General features: G+C 43.3%; 1 protein-coding gene across 3 annotated transcripts in view; it reads right to left on the bottom strand.

The window, feature by feature from the left end:
* Window positions 1-14233, bottom strand: part of LOC117740922 (membrane-associated phosphatidylinositol transfer protein 2-like) — a 36477-nt gene extending 22244 nt beyond the window's left edge. The window contains exons 1-4 of one of the 3 annotated variants that reach the window (XM_034547581.1): window positions 14118-14233; window positions 13933-13978; window positions 6180-6384; window positions 541-797 (exon numbers count right to left, since the gene is read on the bottom strand). In XM_034547581.1, coding sequence (XP_034403472.1) covers window positions 541-797; window positions 6180-6257 — 335 coding nt within the window. In that variant the 5' untranslated portion in view covers window positions 6258-6384; window positions 13933-13978; window positions 14118-14233. Of the gene's footprint in view, window positions 1-540; window positions 798-6179; window positions 6385-13932; window positions 14082-14117 lie in introns of those variants that run through there. The other 2 variants (XM_034547580.1, XM_034547582.1) reach the window with 2 other exon arrangements.
* Between the last annotated feature and the right edge of the window lie 6222 nt (window positions 14234-20455).

The raw sequence follows: 20455 nt of genomic DNA, 5'->3' as shown, positions 1-20455 counted from the left end.
CAATTTAATCAAATGTATTGGTGAACAAAAAAGAAGTGGTGATATGGTGACATTGATGTTTTAACTGTACATGGTCCCTTTTAAATAAAGATATAATAAATAAATGTGTCCCTGAAGAAGCTTCCTCCATCACTTTGTGGTTTATGGGGGTAAAAAGATTAAATATGTGAAGGAATACACCAAGCGGTGAAAACTTAGTCTATTAATCCACAACTTAACTCATCTGGAGGATATAAAAAGTTGATTATTCAGCTGAAATTGTTCCAATTAAAGAAAAAAAGGCCCCGTCGGCAATATCGAGTGAGTGTTACTTCATCAATTTGTGAATCTAGAAGTCGGAAAATCAAAAACCACCAAGTTTTTTTATTACTAAGAAGTTCAGTCTTTCTATTTTAAAATAGGGCAAGCTGCCTAAATTATTAAATAATGTTTCCATACGTGTGTTTAGCCCAGGGATGATGTTAGTTTTTTTTGTGTCCAAATTCATGGTGTGTGTGTGTGTGTGTGTGTGTGTGATGACTCATCCTCCTCCTTCCTCACCGGGTTCGTGTGTATGGGTAGGCGTTCCAGGACTCCTCTTCCACGCGGAGGGCGGCTTGAGGCAGGATGGCGCAGAACCAGGACGGGATGTGTTTGCCGATGTGGTAGACCTTGTGCGTGTACTGACCCGATCCTCCGGGCCCGTCCTCGTACGGCTTGTTCTCCAGGATCTCCACGCCGCTGCCCTCGCCGCAGCTCTCCTCTCGGCTCTTTTTCTGCAAACCGGGGTGACAACACAGAGGGGGAAGATGGAGGAGCTGCTGGGATTCATCAACAATGTTTGTTATATTTAGGTTTAATACCAGAAATCAGAGGTCCCATTCGATAGAGACCTCAAGCTTTACGATGATTAATGTTGTAAACGAGAAGGAACAAACATTCACTGAGTAAGACTCTAATCTCAATGCGCTTACACACAAATAGAAACATAAAACCAGGGAAAGGGACAAAAAAGCTGATCAGAAAAAGATAAAGACCATTATGTACACAATTATTGTGTAAATATGAACATTATCTAAATATATATATATAAAAAAGCACCAATGACCAACAATAAAATGAGAAAAAAGATATACTATACTATATACGAGTAAAGCTGATTGGATGGATGACATGTACATACTATATATGTAAAGATGTCTATATACTGTGTATACTGACAGCAACAGATCTAAAATTAAACACTAAGATGACAATCTTTCATGGCAGCGGTGGATATTTTAAGCGTGATGAATGGATTAAACCGCGTGATTATCTGCTCAAACGTGAAGCCGGCTAACGAGCTACAGTGAAAAAAGGAGTTTCTCCTCCTCGGCGATGACGGGCGGAGCAACAAGCGTCCCACTGAAGATGAACAAAGCAACGTTTTTATCATTTTTCACACTGTTCAGAGGTATTTTTAGTCAAAGTGAGCCGACTCTCGAATAATCCAACCTCACAAACATCCTCCCAGCTTCCCTCTTTTTCTTCAAATAAGAAAAAGAAAAGCCGCCGCCGAAGGAACTGCTTTTCTTTTCATTCTTTCAGTTGCATCCTCTTTATTCCTCCTCAGCTCCCTGTTAACTGTTTTGATTTGTTATTGATGAGTTCAGGGCTTAACATAATCTATTTTTAGGAGGTAAAATCAGAGGTTTCTCCCCCCCCCCCCCCTCCCAGCATGTGTCCTTCTCTAATAAAAGGCAGCAGATGGTTCAACCCAACGGATCCTGTAACACTGAGCTCCGTATTAAACCTGTAGCGTCGCAGAGGGAGACGTGGATTACAGCATCCGTTTATAAACACACGGCATGTCCTTATGGAGGCTCTCCGGACAAACTAGTGTTTATACGGCCAGTATAATATAAATTAACCTCCTCCAGGATCTGGTACGGGAGACTCGTTCTTTTACCTTTTAAGTTCGCGGCGAAGCGATCAGCCGGCGGTGAAATGAGGCGTCAATTAATCAATTAGTCCTTCTTTAATTTCATTAAACTTCTCTTCGTTACCAGCTGCTTTTCTTTGTAAGTTGAAAAAATGTTTCCGGGAAATGTGATGGTTTTATTTAAGTGTACAGCCATTATACAGTCAATTGAGACGTTGGAAAAAATGTAAGTAAAAAAATATATATATATTAAAGTCAAAATGGGAAATGTGATGGTTTTAAAACATTTTTATTTAAGTTTATAGCCATTATACAGTCAATCGATAAATATTATTATTAATTGATAATTAAAATATTTTTTTTTAACCTTTATTGAACCAGATAATTCAATCTCTGACACGTCTGACAGCCCATTTCTTCCCATCAATAAGTCTGATTAGTGCTTCTTTGCTTTCTTTTCATTAACATATAAATTGCCTGAGACCAGCATGATGTACAGTCATGTAAATCATAGCACTGAAATACATCCTACAGGCTTTCGACTGTTAAATTATTTCGTCATATATATAAAATAACCTTCGTTATATTTAAAAAACATCCACTTCATGCAGCCTTTATTGCAAACTGGTGCCCAAAAAACACAAATGACCTAATGCACTGTAGTTTAAACCAACTAATTAAATCTTCAATCTTTGCCCGCTAAACTTCCATCTTACCGCCGACCAGAAAAAGATGACATGATATACTGTATTCTGTCGCCACGGCGATGATTGAAAAGCTGTTTCATTCCTTCCATTGTAATGCGATGCGGGGGAGGGGGGAGGGGGGTCGAGTTATGGCACAACGCGAATACAAATCACCGCGATCATTATTAACAGCGAGTGGGGTCAAGAATCAGAGCTCAGATTGAACACGGAGCCGTCTCCCCTGAAGACTTTAGGGAGGCGATATCAGTAACGAAGGTCAGAGGAGGCAAACAGCTGGAAAATTGCTGTAATCTAGCAGGTAATGTAATTTAGGTGAGGAAATAAGGGCCTTAAATTACCCTCCTCGTGTCCGCTGCAGCACAGCAGAGAGAGGATCTGACTGCATTTCTACAGGGACCCTTAAGGTTTATGAATATTTATGAAAACAACAGATGTTACAGGTCAGAGAATGAGAAGCTAAAGCTGCAGCAGGTTTTAGTCTATGTGGCAGTAAGACCTTCAATTCTGTCTCCGCTGCTTCATTCAAACACAACCGGCACGTTCGAACAACATCGTGCGTCTGCTGCCTAGGGGTCGGTTTTCTGGTGTTTGTCGGTCATCAAAATCAGAACATGAACACGCACGCACGCACGCACGCACGCACGCACGCACGCATTCTCTCTCCTGACCACCAGGGGGCGACTCCTCTGGTTGTATAGAAGTCTATGCTTCATGTGTTAAAGCTGCATTATCTCTACTGACCACCAGGGGGCGACTCCTCTGGTTGTATAGAAGTCTATGCTTCATGTGTTAAAGCTGCATTCTCTCTCCTGACCACCAGGGGGCGACTCCTCTGGTTGTAAAGAAGTCTATGCTTCATGTGTTAAAGCTGCATTCTCTCTCCTGACCACCAGGGGGCGACTCCTCTGGTTGTATAGAAGTCTATGCTTCATGTGTTAAAGCTGCATTCTCTCTCCTGACCACCAGGGGGCGACTCCTCTGGTTGTATAGAAGTCTATGCTTCATGTGTTAAAGCTGCATTCTCTCTCCTGACCACCAGGGGGCGACTCCTCTGGTTGTAAAGAAGTCTATGCTTCATGTGTTAAAGCTGCATTCTCTCTCCTGACCACCAGGGGGCGACTCCTCTGGTTGTATAGAAGTCTATGCTTCATGTGTTAAAACTGCATTCTCTCTCCTGACCACCAGGGGGCGACTCCTCTGGTTGTATAGAAGTCTATGCTTCATGTGTTAAAACTGCATTCTCTCTCCTGACCACCAGGGGGCGACTCCTCTGGTTGTATAGAAGTCTATATAAATGACTCTACTTCTCTTGATGTATTCCCTCAGTAAACATTGTAAACATTAGTTTTTGGTCTCAATCTCTAGTTTCAAGTCTTCTTCAATACAGCGTGATGTTCATTTAGTAAATTATGTTCATTTAGAGTCAAACAGACCATAAAACAGGAGATGCTTTAGGGCGGGGCTACTGCAATGTACACACACTGCAATACTACATGTACGCTCACAGCTATAATGTTACTGCTCACTTCATACACACACACACACACACACACACACACATTCGCTAACGTTATGCACACAACCTGCGCCGCTGTCCGTGGTGCTGAAGTAGCTCCCCTCACCTCTCAGATAAGAACAGGAACTGCAGCTTCATGGAAAATATGCAGGTGAGGAAAGACCGAATATAAAAAAAGAACTCTTGAAGTTTACAGGTCGGTGTTTTTTTAATAATCCCCCCAAAATATGTACTCATAAACTTCCTGGAACGAACCATGTAAATTAGTACTAATTATAGGGAACGTGTTCAATAACAATGAATCAACTGTAATTCATTGTTAAGGTGACCTAGAGAGTCCGGTGCACAGCAGGTCAGCTCAAACATATAATTCACAAAGAACAACATTATTAATAAGAAATTAATTATGAATACACATTCATGCGGGTTTCAATTAAGCTTTCCTATAATTTGTACCGTACGACATTGGTTACTTCCAGGAATCTTACGGGGATATTGTTAAATGAAAAAAAAGACCTTGAATGTAACACAAAGCATTGATGAGAAGATTTATCCAGTTTGAAACCAGCGACAACAGTTAGAAATATGAGCGAAAAAGAGCTTTTGGCCGATATGCAAGAAGCTAAAATAAGGTAAGAAGGAGAGGAAGAGGGAAGAAAGAGAAGGAAGAGAAAAAACGAGAAGAAGAAGTCAAGGAAAAACCAGATCCGTGTACAATTTGAGAAGAGCAACCAGCTTGGTGCAGACGCTCTGTGGAATCATAATGGAGTCTGGCTCTGCTGAGGGTCTCGGTTCTGAGCTGGCCCTGAATAATTTATGTGACACCGCAAGGTTAGCATAAACCGGGGGTACACAACGCCCCCCCCCCCCCACCCCCCTCCTCAGGCCGACCGGAGCAACCTCGTGCATTAAACGCTATCGCCGGGCGGCGCGTCACACGCCGCACACATTAACCATTCGGACGGGTTTTTTTTTTTTCAAATGCTTTCAAGTCGTGCATCAAACCGGCCAGTTCAGTGGCGGAGAAAACAAAAAACAAACAAAAGTGGACAAAATGATGGAGAGAAAGCACCAGCAGATTTTGGTGCTATTTTGTGAACCGTGAACACGCAGTGATGAAGGAGCATGTCCTCCATTACAACCGTTTCCAAGCTACAACACAAGGGTGTGTTCATGTTATTGTGTCCACCCCTATGTACCGAGCATGAGTGATGCACGCAACTCAAAGCGAGCGTTATCATGGTAACGCCGACTGCACCTCTGTCTGTCCAGCTCTCTCTCTCTCACTCTCTCTCTCCGTTCCGCCCAAGTGACAAACAAATGATGCCATGCTGCAGCTGATGTCACCAGTTGCCATGGTAACCGGCACTCAGCTGTGACGCTGGAGCCAGAGGAGGGGTCCAGCAGAGTGTGTGTGTGTGTAATAAGGTGCATTATCAAAGCTGATATTTTGTTTGTTGGGATATTTCTTTTGCAGGTTTGATTTAATATTCTTCACATACTTTTATGGTCCATCTATTATTTTCTCACGCTGATTCCTTGTACTGTAATTTTATTATATTGATCTATTCTGAACACATAACATCTATCGCATGTCCGTTCGTGAAGAGGGACGAGGCTCCTCTTGAGGTTTCTTGATGTTCTTAGTTTGTTTTGTGTTTACTTTTCTGTATTTTATCCCTTCTTCCTTATCATTCTTTCAGTGGGTGATTTTTTTGGGATGTGTATAACTACATTATATATATATATATATATATATATATATATATATATATATATATACACACATGTGTGTGTGTGGATTTGCACAAAATTACTAAAAGAAACACAATCCACGGGCATATGGTAGCACCATCTGGTCTGCAGAGCAACACCGGTGGCCCTGTGGCCATGTTCTTCACTTCGCTCTTGTTCTGGTACAGTAGGACACGCCTACGCTTTTAAACTCCTGACCTCCCGACCCCCCCAAACCGTCACGCACAAACCAGAACGCCAAGGGAAATACTTCCAGTTCCCCTGCACCTGTAGTTGTCGTCCGAGGAGGAAAGCCACTCACCTGGATCATGTAGAGCTGAGCGATGCGGTACTCCTCCACGCTCATCGGCATGGGGATGCGGTACTCCTTGATCAGCATGGCTGTGCTTCGAGTCGGGGGCCGGACGCCGCGGCGTTCGTGTGTCCGGGGGTGTAAAGCGGGTCGACGCTCCTCTACCCGAGCAGCATGTTCACACGGCGAGGATGGGACTCATTCTCATTCACGCCTGAGGAGACCAGAAAACAGACTTTCAGTGGGACCAACTCACGAGAAAAGGTTTAAGAATGTTGATTTTTTTTTTTTTAGCTTCCAGCATTACTTACAAAGCAGAGGAGGAGTTAGCATGTTTGTTTCAAGGATTACCCCCCCACACCCCCCTCGTTCACAAGCCAACATTTCCTGTGTGTGTGTGTGTCCTCTAGCCCTCCTACAGATACATTACAAGGTAATCCACTGACCCAGCATCCCTGAAATCCCACAGCAACCTAAATCCCAACTGTGTCGGCACACGCTGAAGATTCAGCCAAGTTGTGGTCAATGTTGCTTTTGAACGCAGGTTAAAAGTATTACATTTCCCCCTTTTACTTTATACTTCTAATGCACTACATTTTAGAGGGAACTATTGTGCTTTTCACTGCACGGTATTCTTTTTTGTGGTTGTACCACCGTGTTAATCCAGCAGTCTCTCTCTTTTAGCTCGGTTTTTGGTCTCCACCTCCTGAGGGAACGATCCGTCTCTTGAGCTCCTAAACGCTATCAGACTCCTTCCACATCGATTTCCCATTGATATTATAAAAATAAAGATTATAGCTGCTTCAAGTACAAAAAAAAAAATCGAGATTCATTTTCAATAACTCTCGTGCTGCTATTATTTCTTGGTTCAAGCCAGAGACGCATAATTATAGAACATCTTTAATTTAAATTATCACATTCACTCGGTTTAATAAAATGATGTTTAACAGATCAAGAAAACACAAAGAAACTTTGTTCTGCACTATAAGTACTTTTGACACTTTGCTGATATTACTCCTTTTATTTAAGAGAAATATTAAATGCATGACATTTACTTGTACCAGAGTATTTATAGTGTATAGCTCATACTGTGTTATTCTTCTGATCTGTGTGTCCATCTGTTCTTCCGACATCCATCCCATAGTGAAGGTGTGATCCGTCACAGACTAACAAGCAGACAGACAGACGGGTTCAGGAGAGTCACATGATAATGGCTCCTTAATCTGGGATTTAAGGAGGAGGACTGTCAATCTGATGCTGTTAACATGAGACAAAAAGGGGAGGAGCCGACGTGTCAACTGGAAAGCGAGTGTGCGTGTGTGTGTGTGTGTGTGTGCAGGTCGTGTCCCACCGTCTGTCCATCTGTGCATGATTAATTTATGCATGTTTTTGGTCGAGCTGCTGCAGCAGATGAACCGCAGAGGTCAGGAAGTGCAGTGTGAAAGTAGCCTGCAGGCTCTTCCTGCCAACAACATGCTTCATTAGCTTTTTAATATTTATTAAAATGTAAAAAATTTCAGCTGCTTCTGGGCTCTGGAGGATGGGATCAATTCAGGTATTCAAAGACACCACGCTGCTTTGTTCATGTTTCTTGCATTACTTCATTAAATGTACGTCTATTTCTTTATTAGTCTGGTTTAAATCACAGTGGAAGACATTTCTCACTGAAACCCTGTGAAGAACGAGTCCTTGACCGACAGGAGAACCGCTATTTATAGCGACGCAGTAATCCCCATAAAGCAGAACGTGAGACGGACGAGAACCGACACACCGAAACGGGGGGGGGGAGACGGAGCCACGCGAGAACATCGAGCCTTTTTGTTGTTGTTGTTTGTTGTTGTCTCCGTCAGCTAAGTGAGCTGTGAGTCAGCACATCGGACGCATTAACTGTGGAATAATAGTGAGGAGGTTGAGAGGGCTGACGGGTACTAGAGATGTCTCTGTTTGGGATCACCGTGAATTAAAGACGGTGGGTCGGACAGAACTTGGGACTCCTGTGGGTCGAGAAACTAATTGGAAAATGAATCAATAGTGACATCAATCGTTAGTCGCAGCGCTAGCTACGACGTTGCGGGGAGAGATCTGGCCAGAGTGGCAACCTTTGACCCCTTTTTCGGCTCACAGTTTTAATGTTTTTCACTCAAAATTACCGATCTGGTTCAAAGAATGTGTTAAAAACTCAAAAAAAAAAAAAGCCTGTAGAAATGTCCTCGAGCCCAACGCGGACGTCTTCATATTCACTTTCTTTTTTTTAATCCATAACTAATATTAATATTTACTTTAAGTGGCCACATTTAGACCCAAAATGAATAAACAACAAAAAATGAGACGATCAAAAATAAAAGAACCTTAGAACCAATTTCTCCACTTATTGTTATATTAGCGTGTGTGTATTTCAGTAAATATCAATAATGGATACCCAGTAACAAACATAAGCCACACTAAGCTCTCCTTCCCGTTCTCACTATAATCCACTGAGCACTTTAACCCTGAAAGGAGAACATTAAAAATAATGTCAGACGACCACATACTTCAATTACATGTTTCATCTCCTTTCATAAGTGAATATGTCTCCGTTCCCTCTCAGCACCTTGGGAATGACCCGTCAATCCCAAACAAAGTTCCTTCGGGCTTTTTTTTAAGGCAATTTCCCACAAAGCAACCAAACGGCAGCATGTGGGAAATGAGCTTTCTGGCCTCCCGGTGTCCCTCGATCCACTCTAATCCGTGTGTCTGATGAAGTTTGCACCTCTCGCTCTGGCATTAGCAATAACACGTGCAGGAAGATTGTCCTCTACGGAAAAAAACTGCTCAAAATTGCCGCTGCGCCTGCCGTGGAAACATTTTTCAACCCGAAATCCAACAGGAGATTGTCTTCTTGAAGCCGCTGGGAAATTTCAAAGAACCCCCGTAGTCCGCCGGTTAAATCTGGAGAAAATAAAAAAGGCCTCCTAATTGAGCTCAAAGTCGAAAATCACAGTCGGTGTCGCCTCCGCAGAGAAAGTAAACGTCTCATCCGCCCCACTAAGAGGGTGACCGGCTGCCAGCTCCCCACCCCCCCATCCCCCCAAATCACAGTCATGAGAAAGCACACTGAGAAAGCCTTCAGCTAAATTGCACCAAATTTGACAAAGAGGCATTCGACTCGGACGACAACAGCTCCGGTCCATTAAACACAGCACCGCTTGCCAGCAGCTCGTTTCCCGGGAGGGCCACTTGCTGCTCCAACGATTCCCTAAAAAAAAAAAAAAAAAAAAACGCCCCCAGTTCAGACTGAACTCCAAACCCCGGAGAAGCACACGGTGGACGTCTCCGCTCTTCTGCTCTAAAAAGATCTCACCATCTAAACCACCACATGTAATAGTGCACAGGGCGACTTTACAGCACGAGCTGAGGAGGCAGGTCAACAGCAGATTATATTTGACCACATGGGGGCAGTAGAAACAAGCTGTAAACTAACCACTGACTTATTGTCACTTTTTTGAATTGCAGCTACGGAGCAACGTAATTGTTAATTATTCGCTTTTGTGTTTTTCGCTCCGTTTTTGGTCTTGGAAGCAGCAGTTAGTCCTTGTTTTTGTCTGAGAAATCAACAGGAGGCTTTGGATTGACGTGTGACGTTAGCATCGAGCGACGACCTCGCGTGGAAACCCGTCTATATCTGTGTTAGTCATGTTTCCTTATGAAAATCAAAGCTACTATAAAGTTCCTCAGGACAGAAACGCATTTACAATGACTTTATACACAGTATATGAAACATGTGTAACGGTCCCTCATTAATGTGAGCGTGTTTAGGAGCGAGAAGCCGGTGCAGCGTTCTTACAGATCACAGCGTGATGCACCAGGATGCATCTGATTCGGTTCTTTAGCAGTTAGTAGAGTCGTGCTGCGCTAACAACCCTGACAGGTCTCTGCTTTTAATAATAATAACACACACACACAGATTTTAAAAACACACACACAGCATTCTTCACGTCTTGCCTGAATGAATTAGGTGACGCGTCGCTCGCACACCGGGGCGGGCCGAGAATGACCAACACAGCGAGGAGCAATTCCTCCGGGTTTTTTTTTATCCCGTAAAAATCCCGAGAGTCCAGTCCTGTGTACCGTGCACGCGTTCTGGTTGCGTTCTTCAAATCTCATTCTCTAATTGGCTGGAGAACGTGCCCGCGTGGCTAAAACTGCACTCGTCAGCCCAAAACATATTCACAATCCTTCAATCTTCACGAAAAGATCCTTCTGATTCAGACGTTAAGTTACTGTCTCCTCTGTGCCTCCCGATTGATTCGGCTTCCTCCCATCAGCACCCACTACACCCCGGAGATGGAAAGCTCAGTGAACGTGCATCCCATCATGACCGTTGGACATGTGTTGCTTCGCTGCATCATTTCATCACTCTAATCCTTACAAATAAATGCCACACATTAAATCCACTGCTTGTCTCATGCATATAAATATATATTTCTCCCCCTGTACAAAGCCGTCTTTAGTCCCTCAGACTGCAGCCACCTGCAGAGCCTACACCTACTCTTCTCCCCATCTACACCGGTCTGGATTCGTGCGAGCCACAGTCCAACAGGCAGGCGTCCATGTTGCCATCCTCTAATTTACCTGTGTTTCCATAACAGCAAAACTGCCGCGGGTTTTTTGTAAACGTGCAGGTGAAAGAAAGCGGTTTACCTCGCAGCAGGAAACACCTAAAGCGCCGCCACCCAACTGATCCGCTGAGCAGAGGTTTTAGGGGCTATTGCAGATCCTGGTCCCACAGAGACCAGCAGCCCCGGCATCCTTCCACCCCATCCCTGCACACGCCGCTCCTGCCTCTGCCGTCTGCTGTCAGCCAATCCACAGCCGGCTGGTCACACCCCCGCCGGCCCCCCCCCTCTCCCCTCCCTCCTTCTAATCGGGAAGGAGCTTCGGTTTTGAAAACCCTTACTGTGAAATAAGAGAAGGTATCGATTCTCTCTTCCTCCTCTTCCTCCTCCTCTTCTTCTTCTTCTTGCCCCGTCCACCTCTGTACTGTTTATCCCCCCTCTGTCTCCACCTCCTCAGGACTTAGGAGGCTCTGTTACCATGGAGACGCATGAGGCTGAAGCCCCATTGGTGGAGTTTATTGTGATGCAGCGAGTCGGCGGTGCAGCCCATCGGATTGATTGCCTTTTCAGTGCACATCATTCTCCGACGCCGAGGCCAGAATCGCTTCTCCGCTGCTGGTTTCCTCTCGTCAAGTTGGACTAATGTACAGGAATATGTTTTCAATAGGGAGGAAGAGAATAAGACTTTGTACATTTGTACAATTATTTTCTTAATGGGCAAATTTCACAAACACAGAGCAACATTTACCAATAATATGAATCTGTTTTTAATAGAATGTAACTTATATAATAGACTTCTACATGTACAACCCTAAAAAGTGTTTTTACATTATATAGAGAATTCTTTTCTGTCTGCATCTATTAATTATTATAAGTGATTATTCTACAAAGTGACATAAAACAAGTGCAAGTTGTTGGTCCAAAACCCCGGGATATAAACGTTATAACAAATTGTTACATTTAAGAACCTTGAATTTGAGAAATATTGTAATTTTTGTGTAACAAATTTGATGAACTAATTGACTAATTGATAAATTGTCTCAGTCAATCTTTTTTCGAGGGGAAGCTATGATCAAGAATACCTAAAAAATACTTTATATAACTCAGTGAACCAATAACTTATTATTTTTAAAAGTGACTTAAAGAAAAACAAATATACTGTTTTGAAAGTGGGATGTTGGTGTGAATGGATCCCTTTCATCTGCTGCTCCGATTGGTCGAGCGTCTATTTGCATGGCGTCTCGTTCCTGCTCTGTATTTTTCTCACCTGCGTCGCTGTCGAATTTGAATGAGCTGCGCGGTGCGGACAAAAGCTCTTTGCTGTCCACTGACCAGAACCGAGCGCTTTGCATATAGTCACCTCGGCTTTGACGATCTACACTTGGACACTGCAGCCGCCTTCACACACTTAGATTACTTAAGATTAATTACACCAGTGTACGTGGTATCTAGTCACGTTAAAATTGATTGTGGGATTGTAAAGCTTTTAGATTTAGTGTTAAAATAGAAAATATACGCTTATTCGCTTTGTTGTCAACACAGAAAAAGCTAAATACTTGCATATAATGTTATATGTCTCAGGATTTTATTGGGAAAGTTGTGAACGGGAGGACACTGAGCTGCTTGCTCCGGACTGTTGAGCCTCCGTGTTGTTGTCTCAACTCAAAATAACGAGTTAATATTCAAGGTGCGAAAGCGCCGAAAATCTCACCCTTGTTCCTGGCTTTTTTGTTGTTGTTTTGTAGTATTTACGTGTGAAAGTTTTTCAGGACAAAAACCATGGCGCGGATGACCTTTTGAGCAAAAAAGAGTGAGCAGTCACACACACACACACACACACAAACACACACGTGGTCCCTTTAAACAGGCGGATATGAGAGTGGCGTTCATCTAAGTGCATTTCGCGAAATGTCAAACAATTATGGGAAAAAACCCTTAAAAAAAATAGTCAGATGCTTTGCTCTGCGACTGTGAACGTGCACGAGAGGCAGAATCTGAACGAGACCCGATGTGCGGCGCTGCGAGCGTAGGATAAACTCTGTGACTCACACGTCTGCCTTATAAACGTCTCCTTAATTACATCCAGCAGACGCATCTCGGTGGGTTTGAGGTTTTAAAAATATATCCCACCTGCAGCCAGACGTGAGTTCTCTGGGGTGGAGGGGAGGAGGGGGGGGTCGAGTCGCTGCTTGCTTCACCTTTAAGGACATTTCAAACACGATGAAGACGATGAAACCTGAAGACATTCACGACAACGGGGGTCACAAAAGGTGAACTAAATGACGCGAGGCCCGAGCCCGAGGACGAGCTTTGTGCAGCAGCATCATCTTCCTCCTCTTCCTCCTTTTTTTTTTTTATCTGCGAGCTGCAGCGACGTTCATCCTCAGAATTAAGTGACTCGTTGATGGGTACTCCACCCCAACACACACACACACTTTATCTGAGCATCAGCAGAACACACCTTAACAGAATCAACCTCTGCACATCTGCTACTATTACAGCTGTTAATTTGCGATCTTGTCAAACGCATCTTTCCACACCAGACGCTCCTGTTACTCATCCCCGTTCACATCAAACAGAGACGGTTGCAGGTCTTACGGAGCGTCGACTCCTGTGATGCTGCTGACGGGACGTCACGCCGGCTGCTGCTGCTGCTGCGTGTGTTTGTGCTCCCGGTTTCTACTTCATCGTCACACCGAGTGGCGACGTTACAGAGTCCAGAAATCATCTACTTTTTTTTAGCAGCGGTGGAAAGTTGAAGTGCATTTGTGTACTTGGCTGAAAAACCGAAGGTTGTCGATTTTATGCTATTTTATACTTCTACTCAACTACTTAATCTTAAACAACACAACATATTGTTTAAGATTCAAGCAGTTCTCAATCTTCTTGGTCTGTAAATCATTTTTTATAAAAAGCAGTCTCACTGTTGAAGGCACTAAAAAAAAAAGGTGAAATTATTCAATATTCAATAAAAAAAAGGAGTAAATCTTTAAATGTACCAAACTGTAATAATGTGACTTGTGAGCCCTTGAAACGGCCCGACTCCTGGGTGGAGAACCTCTGGTACTCGTCTTTAAGTATCTGAGTACTTCCTCCCCCCCGCTGATAAGACGACAGAATTTGTTTTCGTTTATTCAAAACGTCAGATACGAGATGTTGTCACTGACCTGCAGTCCATCTCCAGCGATGGTTTCCTTCCACTCCTCCTCCTTCCTGTGAATGAGAAACAGCCGAGATGAGACCCAACGATATCCCGCTAATGTCAATTTAACGAGCACAGTCACACGAATGCAGAGCTCAACCACCGACACTCAGCTCTATGAAACAAGAGCGCAAAAAATGTCAGACTCACGCTGCATGGAAACCAGAAGTCCTGTTCCGTAAAAACAATTTCCTTCCTCAATCCAGTTTGAGGTGCACAGGAACATAAAATAGAGCCCAACAAATGAAAGAAAACTAACAGCTCGCTTAAAAATCTCTTCCCCCCCCCCCTCCTCCCCAAACATGTTCACCCACAGCTCATGTGTTCATCTGACACTGTCAAGGCATCACAACATTAAAAAAATAATTTAAAAAAAGAGGCGTCGGCAGCGGATGAGAGTGAACGCGGCCGTGACGTGATGGCTGGGTGATGTGAGAGGACGAGCTATTTTTAGCTCAGGGCGGCGGTGGAAGGGATTTGGGGGGGGGGGGGGGGCAGAGAGCAGCGTGATGGCGGTGGGGCTGCTACCAGGGGTTAGTTGTGATGCTTTGCCAATTGCTCTGCTTTTCCTGCGTTTGGTTTAAATGGCAGCGATGCATCACTGTCTGGGGGGGGGGGTGGGGGTACTAATTATTAATTATTAATAATTAATTTATTTTATTTTGTCTTGCAAGCATTCGTCTGATATTTAAGAACGTGCATGCACCCCTTTGACAAGCAAGATAAGGCCCTTTTTGAGTTGAGTTGACATTGAGTTTTAGCAGGTGTGTATTATTTCCAAATTAACGTGCAATGATTTAATATGTTGTCATCTTTGCTGTTGGCGATTCGGCCTTAACGACATGTCGTAAACGCTCCTTTACGACCAGCCTTAAATGAGAAGAGAGATGCAGGTAAACCACCTGCTGTTGGAGCTCAGGGACACAAAGTCACGCCCCGAAAGAGGAACTCATTTCCTGAGGAGCGAGCCGCCTGTCGAGGCCGCAGCGACACATTTAACACTCGATCGTCTCATCCGACTCTTTGCAAGAAAGCAAATAAGAGTATTTTCTTAAAACAGTGAACTATTCCTTCAAATATCCCCCTCCAGCAGCCTCCGCGTCCGCTTTCAACAACTCTCCATTAACTTTAGCAGCACGTCATTTCTTCTCCTTTTAAAGTCGTGAACGGAGGCTCGCATGAGACGTGAGAAGGCAACCGTGACACACCTGAACAGTAAATACACACAAATACCATCACATGAGGGTCAGCAGGTGGAGGAAGGTGGGGGGGGGGGGGGGGGGGACAGCTGGGAAGATTGAAAGCTCAATAATAAAAAGGAGGGGAAGTTCCGCTCTTCGGGCCAATACCATTACTGTTTGGCCCGGCTCCAGGGCTCCGAGGCCGGCTAATATACAGCCGGTGTGACGCGGTCTCAGGCTGCAGTGACACCCGGTCCACTTTCATTTGTCACAGAGATTAAGCATCTATTAAGACCACAGAATGCGCGCTCCGGATTACTCACATTCGTGACGTCACGCCTATAAAAGAGTGGGTTTCTGATGTATCACTCGCTCACGAAAAGAATCACCACACAGATGTCACGGGACAGCTGCAGGCTGGAAAAAAAAATAAATCAATTTCTACAAATGGGCACAGACATTCATTGTACCCAGAGGATGAATCCGACTGACTTTATCTATCCCCTGATTTTCAGCAGCTGGTTGATATTTGTAGCTTCCCGACAAACCTTTGGGGATCCCTGAACTTATCATTTTTATTTTTCTCTCCGATGGTTCGCGACCAAATTCCTGCAAAGCTAATGACATTCCCCATCAGCCTCAGCTGCACTATGTAATTATTTTAACTATTTTGTTGTAATTCTTCATGCAAAAATTACAGATAATTCTATTTTCAGCCTCTCAAGCGTGGAGATGTCCCGCTTCTCTCTTGTTTTATATTATTTTTTTGTGTGTGAATATTTTGGTTTTGGACTAGACAAATTAAGACATTTTAAAGGACTACTTTGGAAGTTTGAAACCGAAGCGCAGAGATAACTTTTAACTAACCGGACGCTCGAGGTGTCGGGTCGGCAGGCGGCTCCTCCTCGTCCATACCACTCAACATGTGTGTGCGTCTGAATATTTGATGAGGACGCAACGCCTCGCTGGACCTGAACAAAGCCCGGGGATTGTTCATTAGAGTGAGTGCTCGAGCACCGCAAACGTGGCAGCTTTCGGATTCTCAGAACAATCCACACGGGAGCAACTGGGGACATCTTGTAGGTGTGGATCTATATTTAAAACGCCCCCCCCGTCTGACTGGCCGCTGTAAACCCCCGACAATGTGAGTCTATATGCAGCTTGTTATGCACGACGTGGAAGACAAGAAAGTCAAATTATCAAAACACAAGTGGAAATCGTTCAAAGTTTGAAGTAAAAGTACGTTTTTTTCTAGCTTCTTTAAGTTTTAATTACTTTAATAACTTAAATCAGTGTCCGCTTGAAAACAATAAATAACAAATTGCTCCACTAGAATTATGAAAAATGAAAACTTGATTTTAGGAAATAGTTGAATTTGCATTTTAAGACTTTAAAAAGGAAAATTTCTTGGAGGAATTGGGACACTGCATAAAAATAACATTATTTTCTAATGAAATTAAGAGTTTTAGTGCAAAATAATCAGATTTTTTTTCTGATTAATCTGAGGAAAGATGTGCTTGTTATTATCAGTGTGTATAACAAAATCTGATTTCATTAAAAAAAAAAAGGCGATAAATCATCTCATGGAATTAGACTATTTACAATTAAAAAAAAGATATAAAACACATGTTTTGTTTTTTTTAAATTGCTGTACAGTGTTAAATCAAATGTGCAAAATATGGACCGAGGAGTGTGCAAATGTTCTCCAAAAATGTGCAAAATAATATGTGCAATAAAAGATTTGCATTCATGCAACAACAAGTTTGACACGCAGACTTTAACAAGCAGCGTGTGTCATTTACATCACAGATTATTTAATGTCATTTATCTCAGAGTGCCTCACAAAACCCGTTATAATTTTCTTTATTGGTCATGGTTCCTTTCCACCCATTGGTACGACTGCTTCAACGCTCCATACGAGAGACGCCTGCATGTGAAGCAGAGCGAGGCGGAGAAAGCGACAGACGTGGGAGGGGTGGGGTGTGTAGGGGTGTGTGTGTGTGTGGGGGGGGGGATGGAGCTCGTCGGTCTATTTGTGGCGCAGTGTTTCTCTCCCCGACAGGCCATGGCGGCAGGAGGGGGGACGGGAGTGACGGAGGAGGCAGCCAGTCGGGTTCATTCACATCCAAGCGCGACACCACAGAGCGTCTCCAGCCTCCCACCACTCAGCCCCGGCTGTGAAGCCGTGATCAGTGGGCTGGAATCCCTCTGTTTACCCGGCTAAAAATAGATTCCACACACTGCGGTGACGTGGCATCTCGTGACAAGACCCCCCCTCCTCTCCTCCACGGCTCCCCACCCTGCATCTCATCCAGACTGTACCGCCGGGCGACTCGTTATTGGTATGCAACGCTCGCCACCTCTCCTCAAAATCCCTGTCTGACGTATCTTTGCAGAAAAGAATTGGACATTTCTCATGAGATGGGGGGGGGGGGGGGGAGAACGGAATTTTAAGGAGTGAGATGAAAGAAAAGAGAAGGATGGATGGGTGGGTAAAAAGAGAGCGAGAGAGAGGGGAGGAGGGGGGGTACAGAGGCGAGGAAAAGGGAGAAGGAGCAACTGAAGGAGGGGGCAGCAATCAATACCATGACTCATTCTTTCTGTGGTGGCCACTTCCTAACAGCATTCATTAAAGCAAACCTAATCATTTTGGCCCGATAATCAGATCCTGTGAGGCTCCATCTTCTTTCACTCCAAACCACACACACACACACACATTAAAATCATGCACACTGAACTTGAAATGGGAGGAAACAGGGACCAGTGCATTACCCAGTGGATCTGATGGTTGTGGTTGATTGTGAAGCTGCCACTATGATAAGACTTTGCTTCAGATAGCAAGTGAAAGTCAGAATGTATGGATGGGTCAGACGAACCTTCAGGAGGCCGCTCGCTATTCATTGTTGAAACCGTAAGACGAAGCGTGGACATTTTAATTTGTCCAATACGACTATTATCAGCCTCAGCCATACTTGGCTTTACTGCTAATGTTAGCATGCTTATACACCAAACCACGATGGTGGACATTTTGCGCCTGCAAAACGTTAGCATGTTAGCATAAATGTCTTGTTTCATACATGCGCCATTAAAAAAAAGCAGTATTTGATGTTGTATATCCACAGTTAGATTGATACTTTGCTTTACTTTACAGGTGCCAACACCGATTATTGAAAGTGATTTGGTGCTAGGCAGCCTGAAAAAAAACAACTCTCCAGGTTTAAAGTGTTCTTCCTAGAAAGTTTTGGCTCCACTGCAGCATCCGTCTGAATAAGTTACAGGCTCGCTGTGAATCACTCTTTAGTGTTTTCAACCTTCAGTGTCTAAGAATAGCGCCCCCCCCCCCCCCATGTTCTGTGGACGCCTGCATTATTAGCAGTATGTGCAGGACATTTGCAGCAAGGACAGGTCAAGTTTTACACACAGAGTAAACAAGTCAAATGAATCTCACGGTAACGGTTGTGCTTTAAAAAAAAATAAACAAAAAGAGGATAAGAAAACCCAGAGAAGGGAGAAAAACACACAGGTAATCATAATTAAATAATAAAAGACAGTTTTATAGTTGCAGGGGGGGGGCTTATTTTTATAGCTGAAATTTTTTTTTGATTAGTCAATCATCAGATAATTAATCTATTTTAAAACTATTTTGATGAGGTCTTTACTTTTTTTTTTCCTTATAAAAAAATGCCATTATTCTTTTTTTAAATTCTTTGCTTACAGCTTCTCAAATGTTCTCATTTGCTGCTGTTTTTTGTCCTCTATGTTTGTCAATTGAATATTATTCACATGTTGCACTGTTGATTAGACTGTTGATTTTGGGGGTTTTGTGATTATAGATTATGCAAATGTTTTCAAATGAAAAAAGGCATTTGGTTCAGTTTTTACGCAAACAGCAGCCATTAAAGCAGCTTCACAGAGCCGCTAACATGAGGTTATTAATCTCGTTGGATTGATACTTTGTGGAGGAATCCAGTTTAAAATCTAGTTATGAATTATGGTAAATTATGGCACGTTATGTTATTACTTGATGGTGGACAGGGTACATAAATAGTGCGCAGAGATTAATCCAGCCATGCACATTGAATTACAGCCATTTGATGCACACTCATACTTTGGTGTGTAACATGCAGAGATAGACTATTTTGTATCATAGGAGAACATGTAAATGATTTTCTGTGAGGTTTATGTCACCTATGATTTCACTACCAGAGGGTGATATACGGGACTCAACATCTGCACAGCACACAAACACAATATTATTATCCTCAATCAACCAGCATCAGGATACATAGATAATATTGATCAGCTGTTCTGGTAAATAAATAAAACGCTACGATGATGGATGCCACGAGCACTGCAAGCTCATTCAAACACTGCCACGAAATAATAACGGTGGGAATTAATTTTGCATTTTGCATCGTGTAGATTTTCGGTAGTTAATGAGAAAATCTGGAGAGGTTATTTGTGTTATAAGGTAAACAACAAATGCATCATCGACGACTCACCTGCAGCTCTGAGTTTATCTGCAGTCCCGCTTTAGCTCCACGTAAAGGCTGAATGCAACATCGCCGTCAGTGAGAGATGTATCCTCCCCCCCACCCCCACCCCCCGCACGGAGCGTTCATTCCCCGGCGTGTTGGCCTAGTCTGTCCCGCTGCTGTGGACGGAGCTCGTCGCTCCTCCCTCCATCATCCAAAAAGGAAACGCGGCTGTCCCGTCCCGTTGATTCCGCTTCGGTGTGCTGCCGGTGGCCGATGATATATCCAGGTTACCGGTTACATCAGAAGCCAGGACGTCCCCTCTTGACAGGACAACGGAGGAAGAAAGCGCCACCTAGCGGCGAACAGGCGTCTGCAGTCAAAATACTTTTTTTACTTAACGGTTAGGTTAGTTACTTATTACGGTGAAGAAAAAAAAACAGGCATGTCACAAGAAAAATAAATGCATTCAAAAGTGTAATTAAAAGTATAAAAATATATTTAAAGTACCACAAGTAAATTATAATATTTCCAGTTTTCTACAAATATTAACTCAACTAATAACGCTAAATAATGGTTGTGGTTTAATTTAGCTAATCCCTTAATTTAGCTAACAGCTAATAGCAATATTTCCTATATTTAATTTAGCCGTTTAAAAAAAGGTTTGTTTCGACGTTAGCTAGTAACATTAACCGTTGGACCGTTTCTGTCCGTCTGACTGAACTCATAACTCACCAGAAACAAAATGTCCTCACCTTTATCTCAATATAATTTATTAGTTTAGTACCTGTTAGTCAGGGTAATACCGCTAGCTTCATTAAACCGCAAAAAA

Source organism: Cyclopterus lumpus, chromosome 12, assembly GCF_009769545.1.
Source record: "Cyclopterus lumpus isolate fCycLum1 chromosome 12, fCycLum1.pri, whole genome shotgun sequence".
NCBI classification, from domain to species: Eukaryota; Metazoa; Chordata; class Actinopteri; order Perciformes; family Cyclopteridae; genus Cyclopterus; species Cyclopterus lumpus.
The sequence above is the reverse complement of the archived record's forward strand: the minus strand, read 5'-3'. Positions and strand labels throughout refer to the sequence as shown.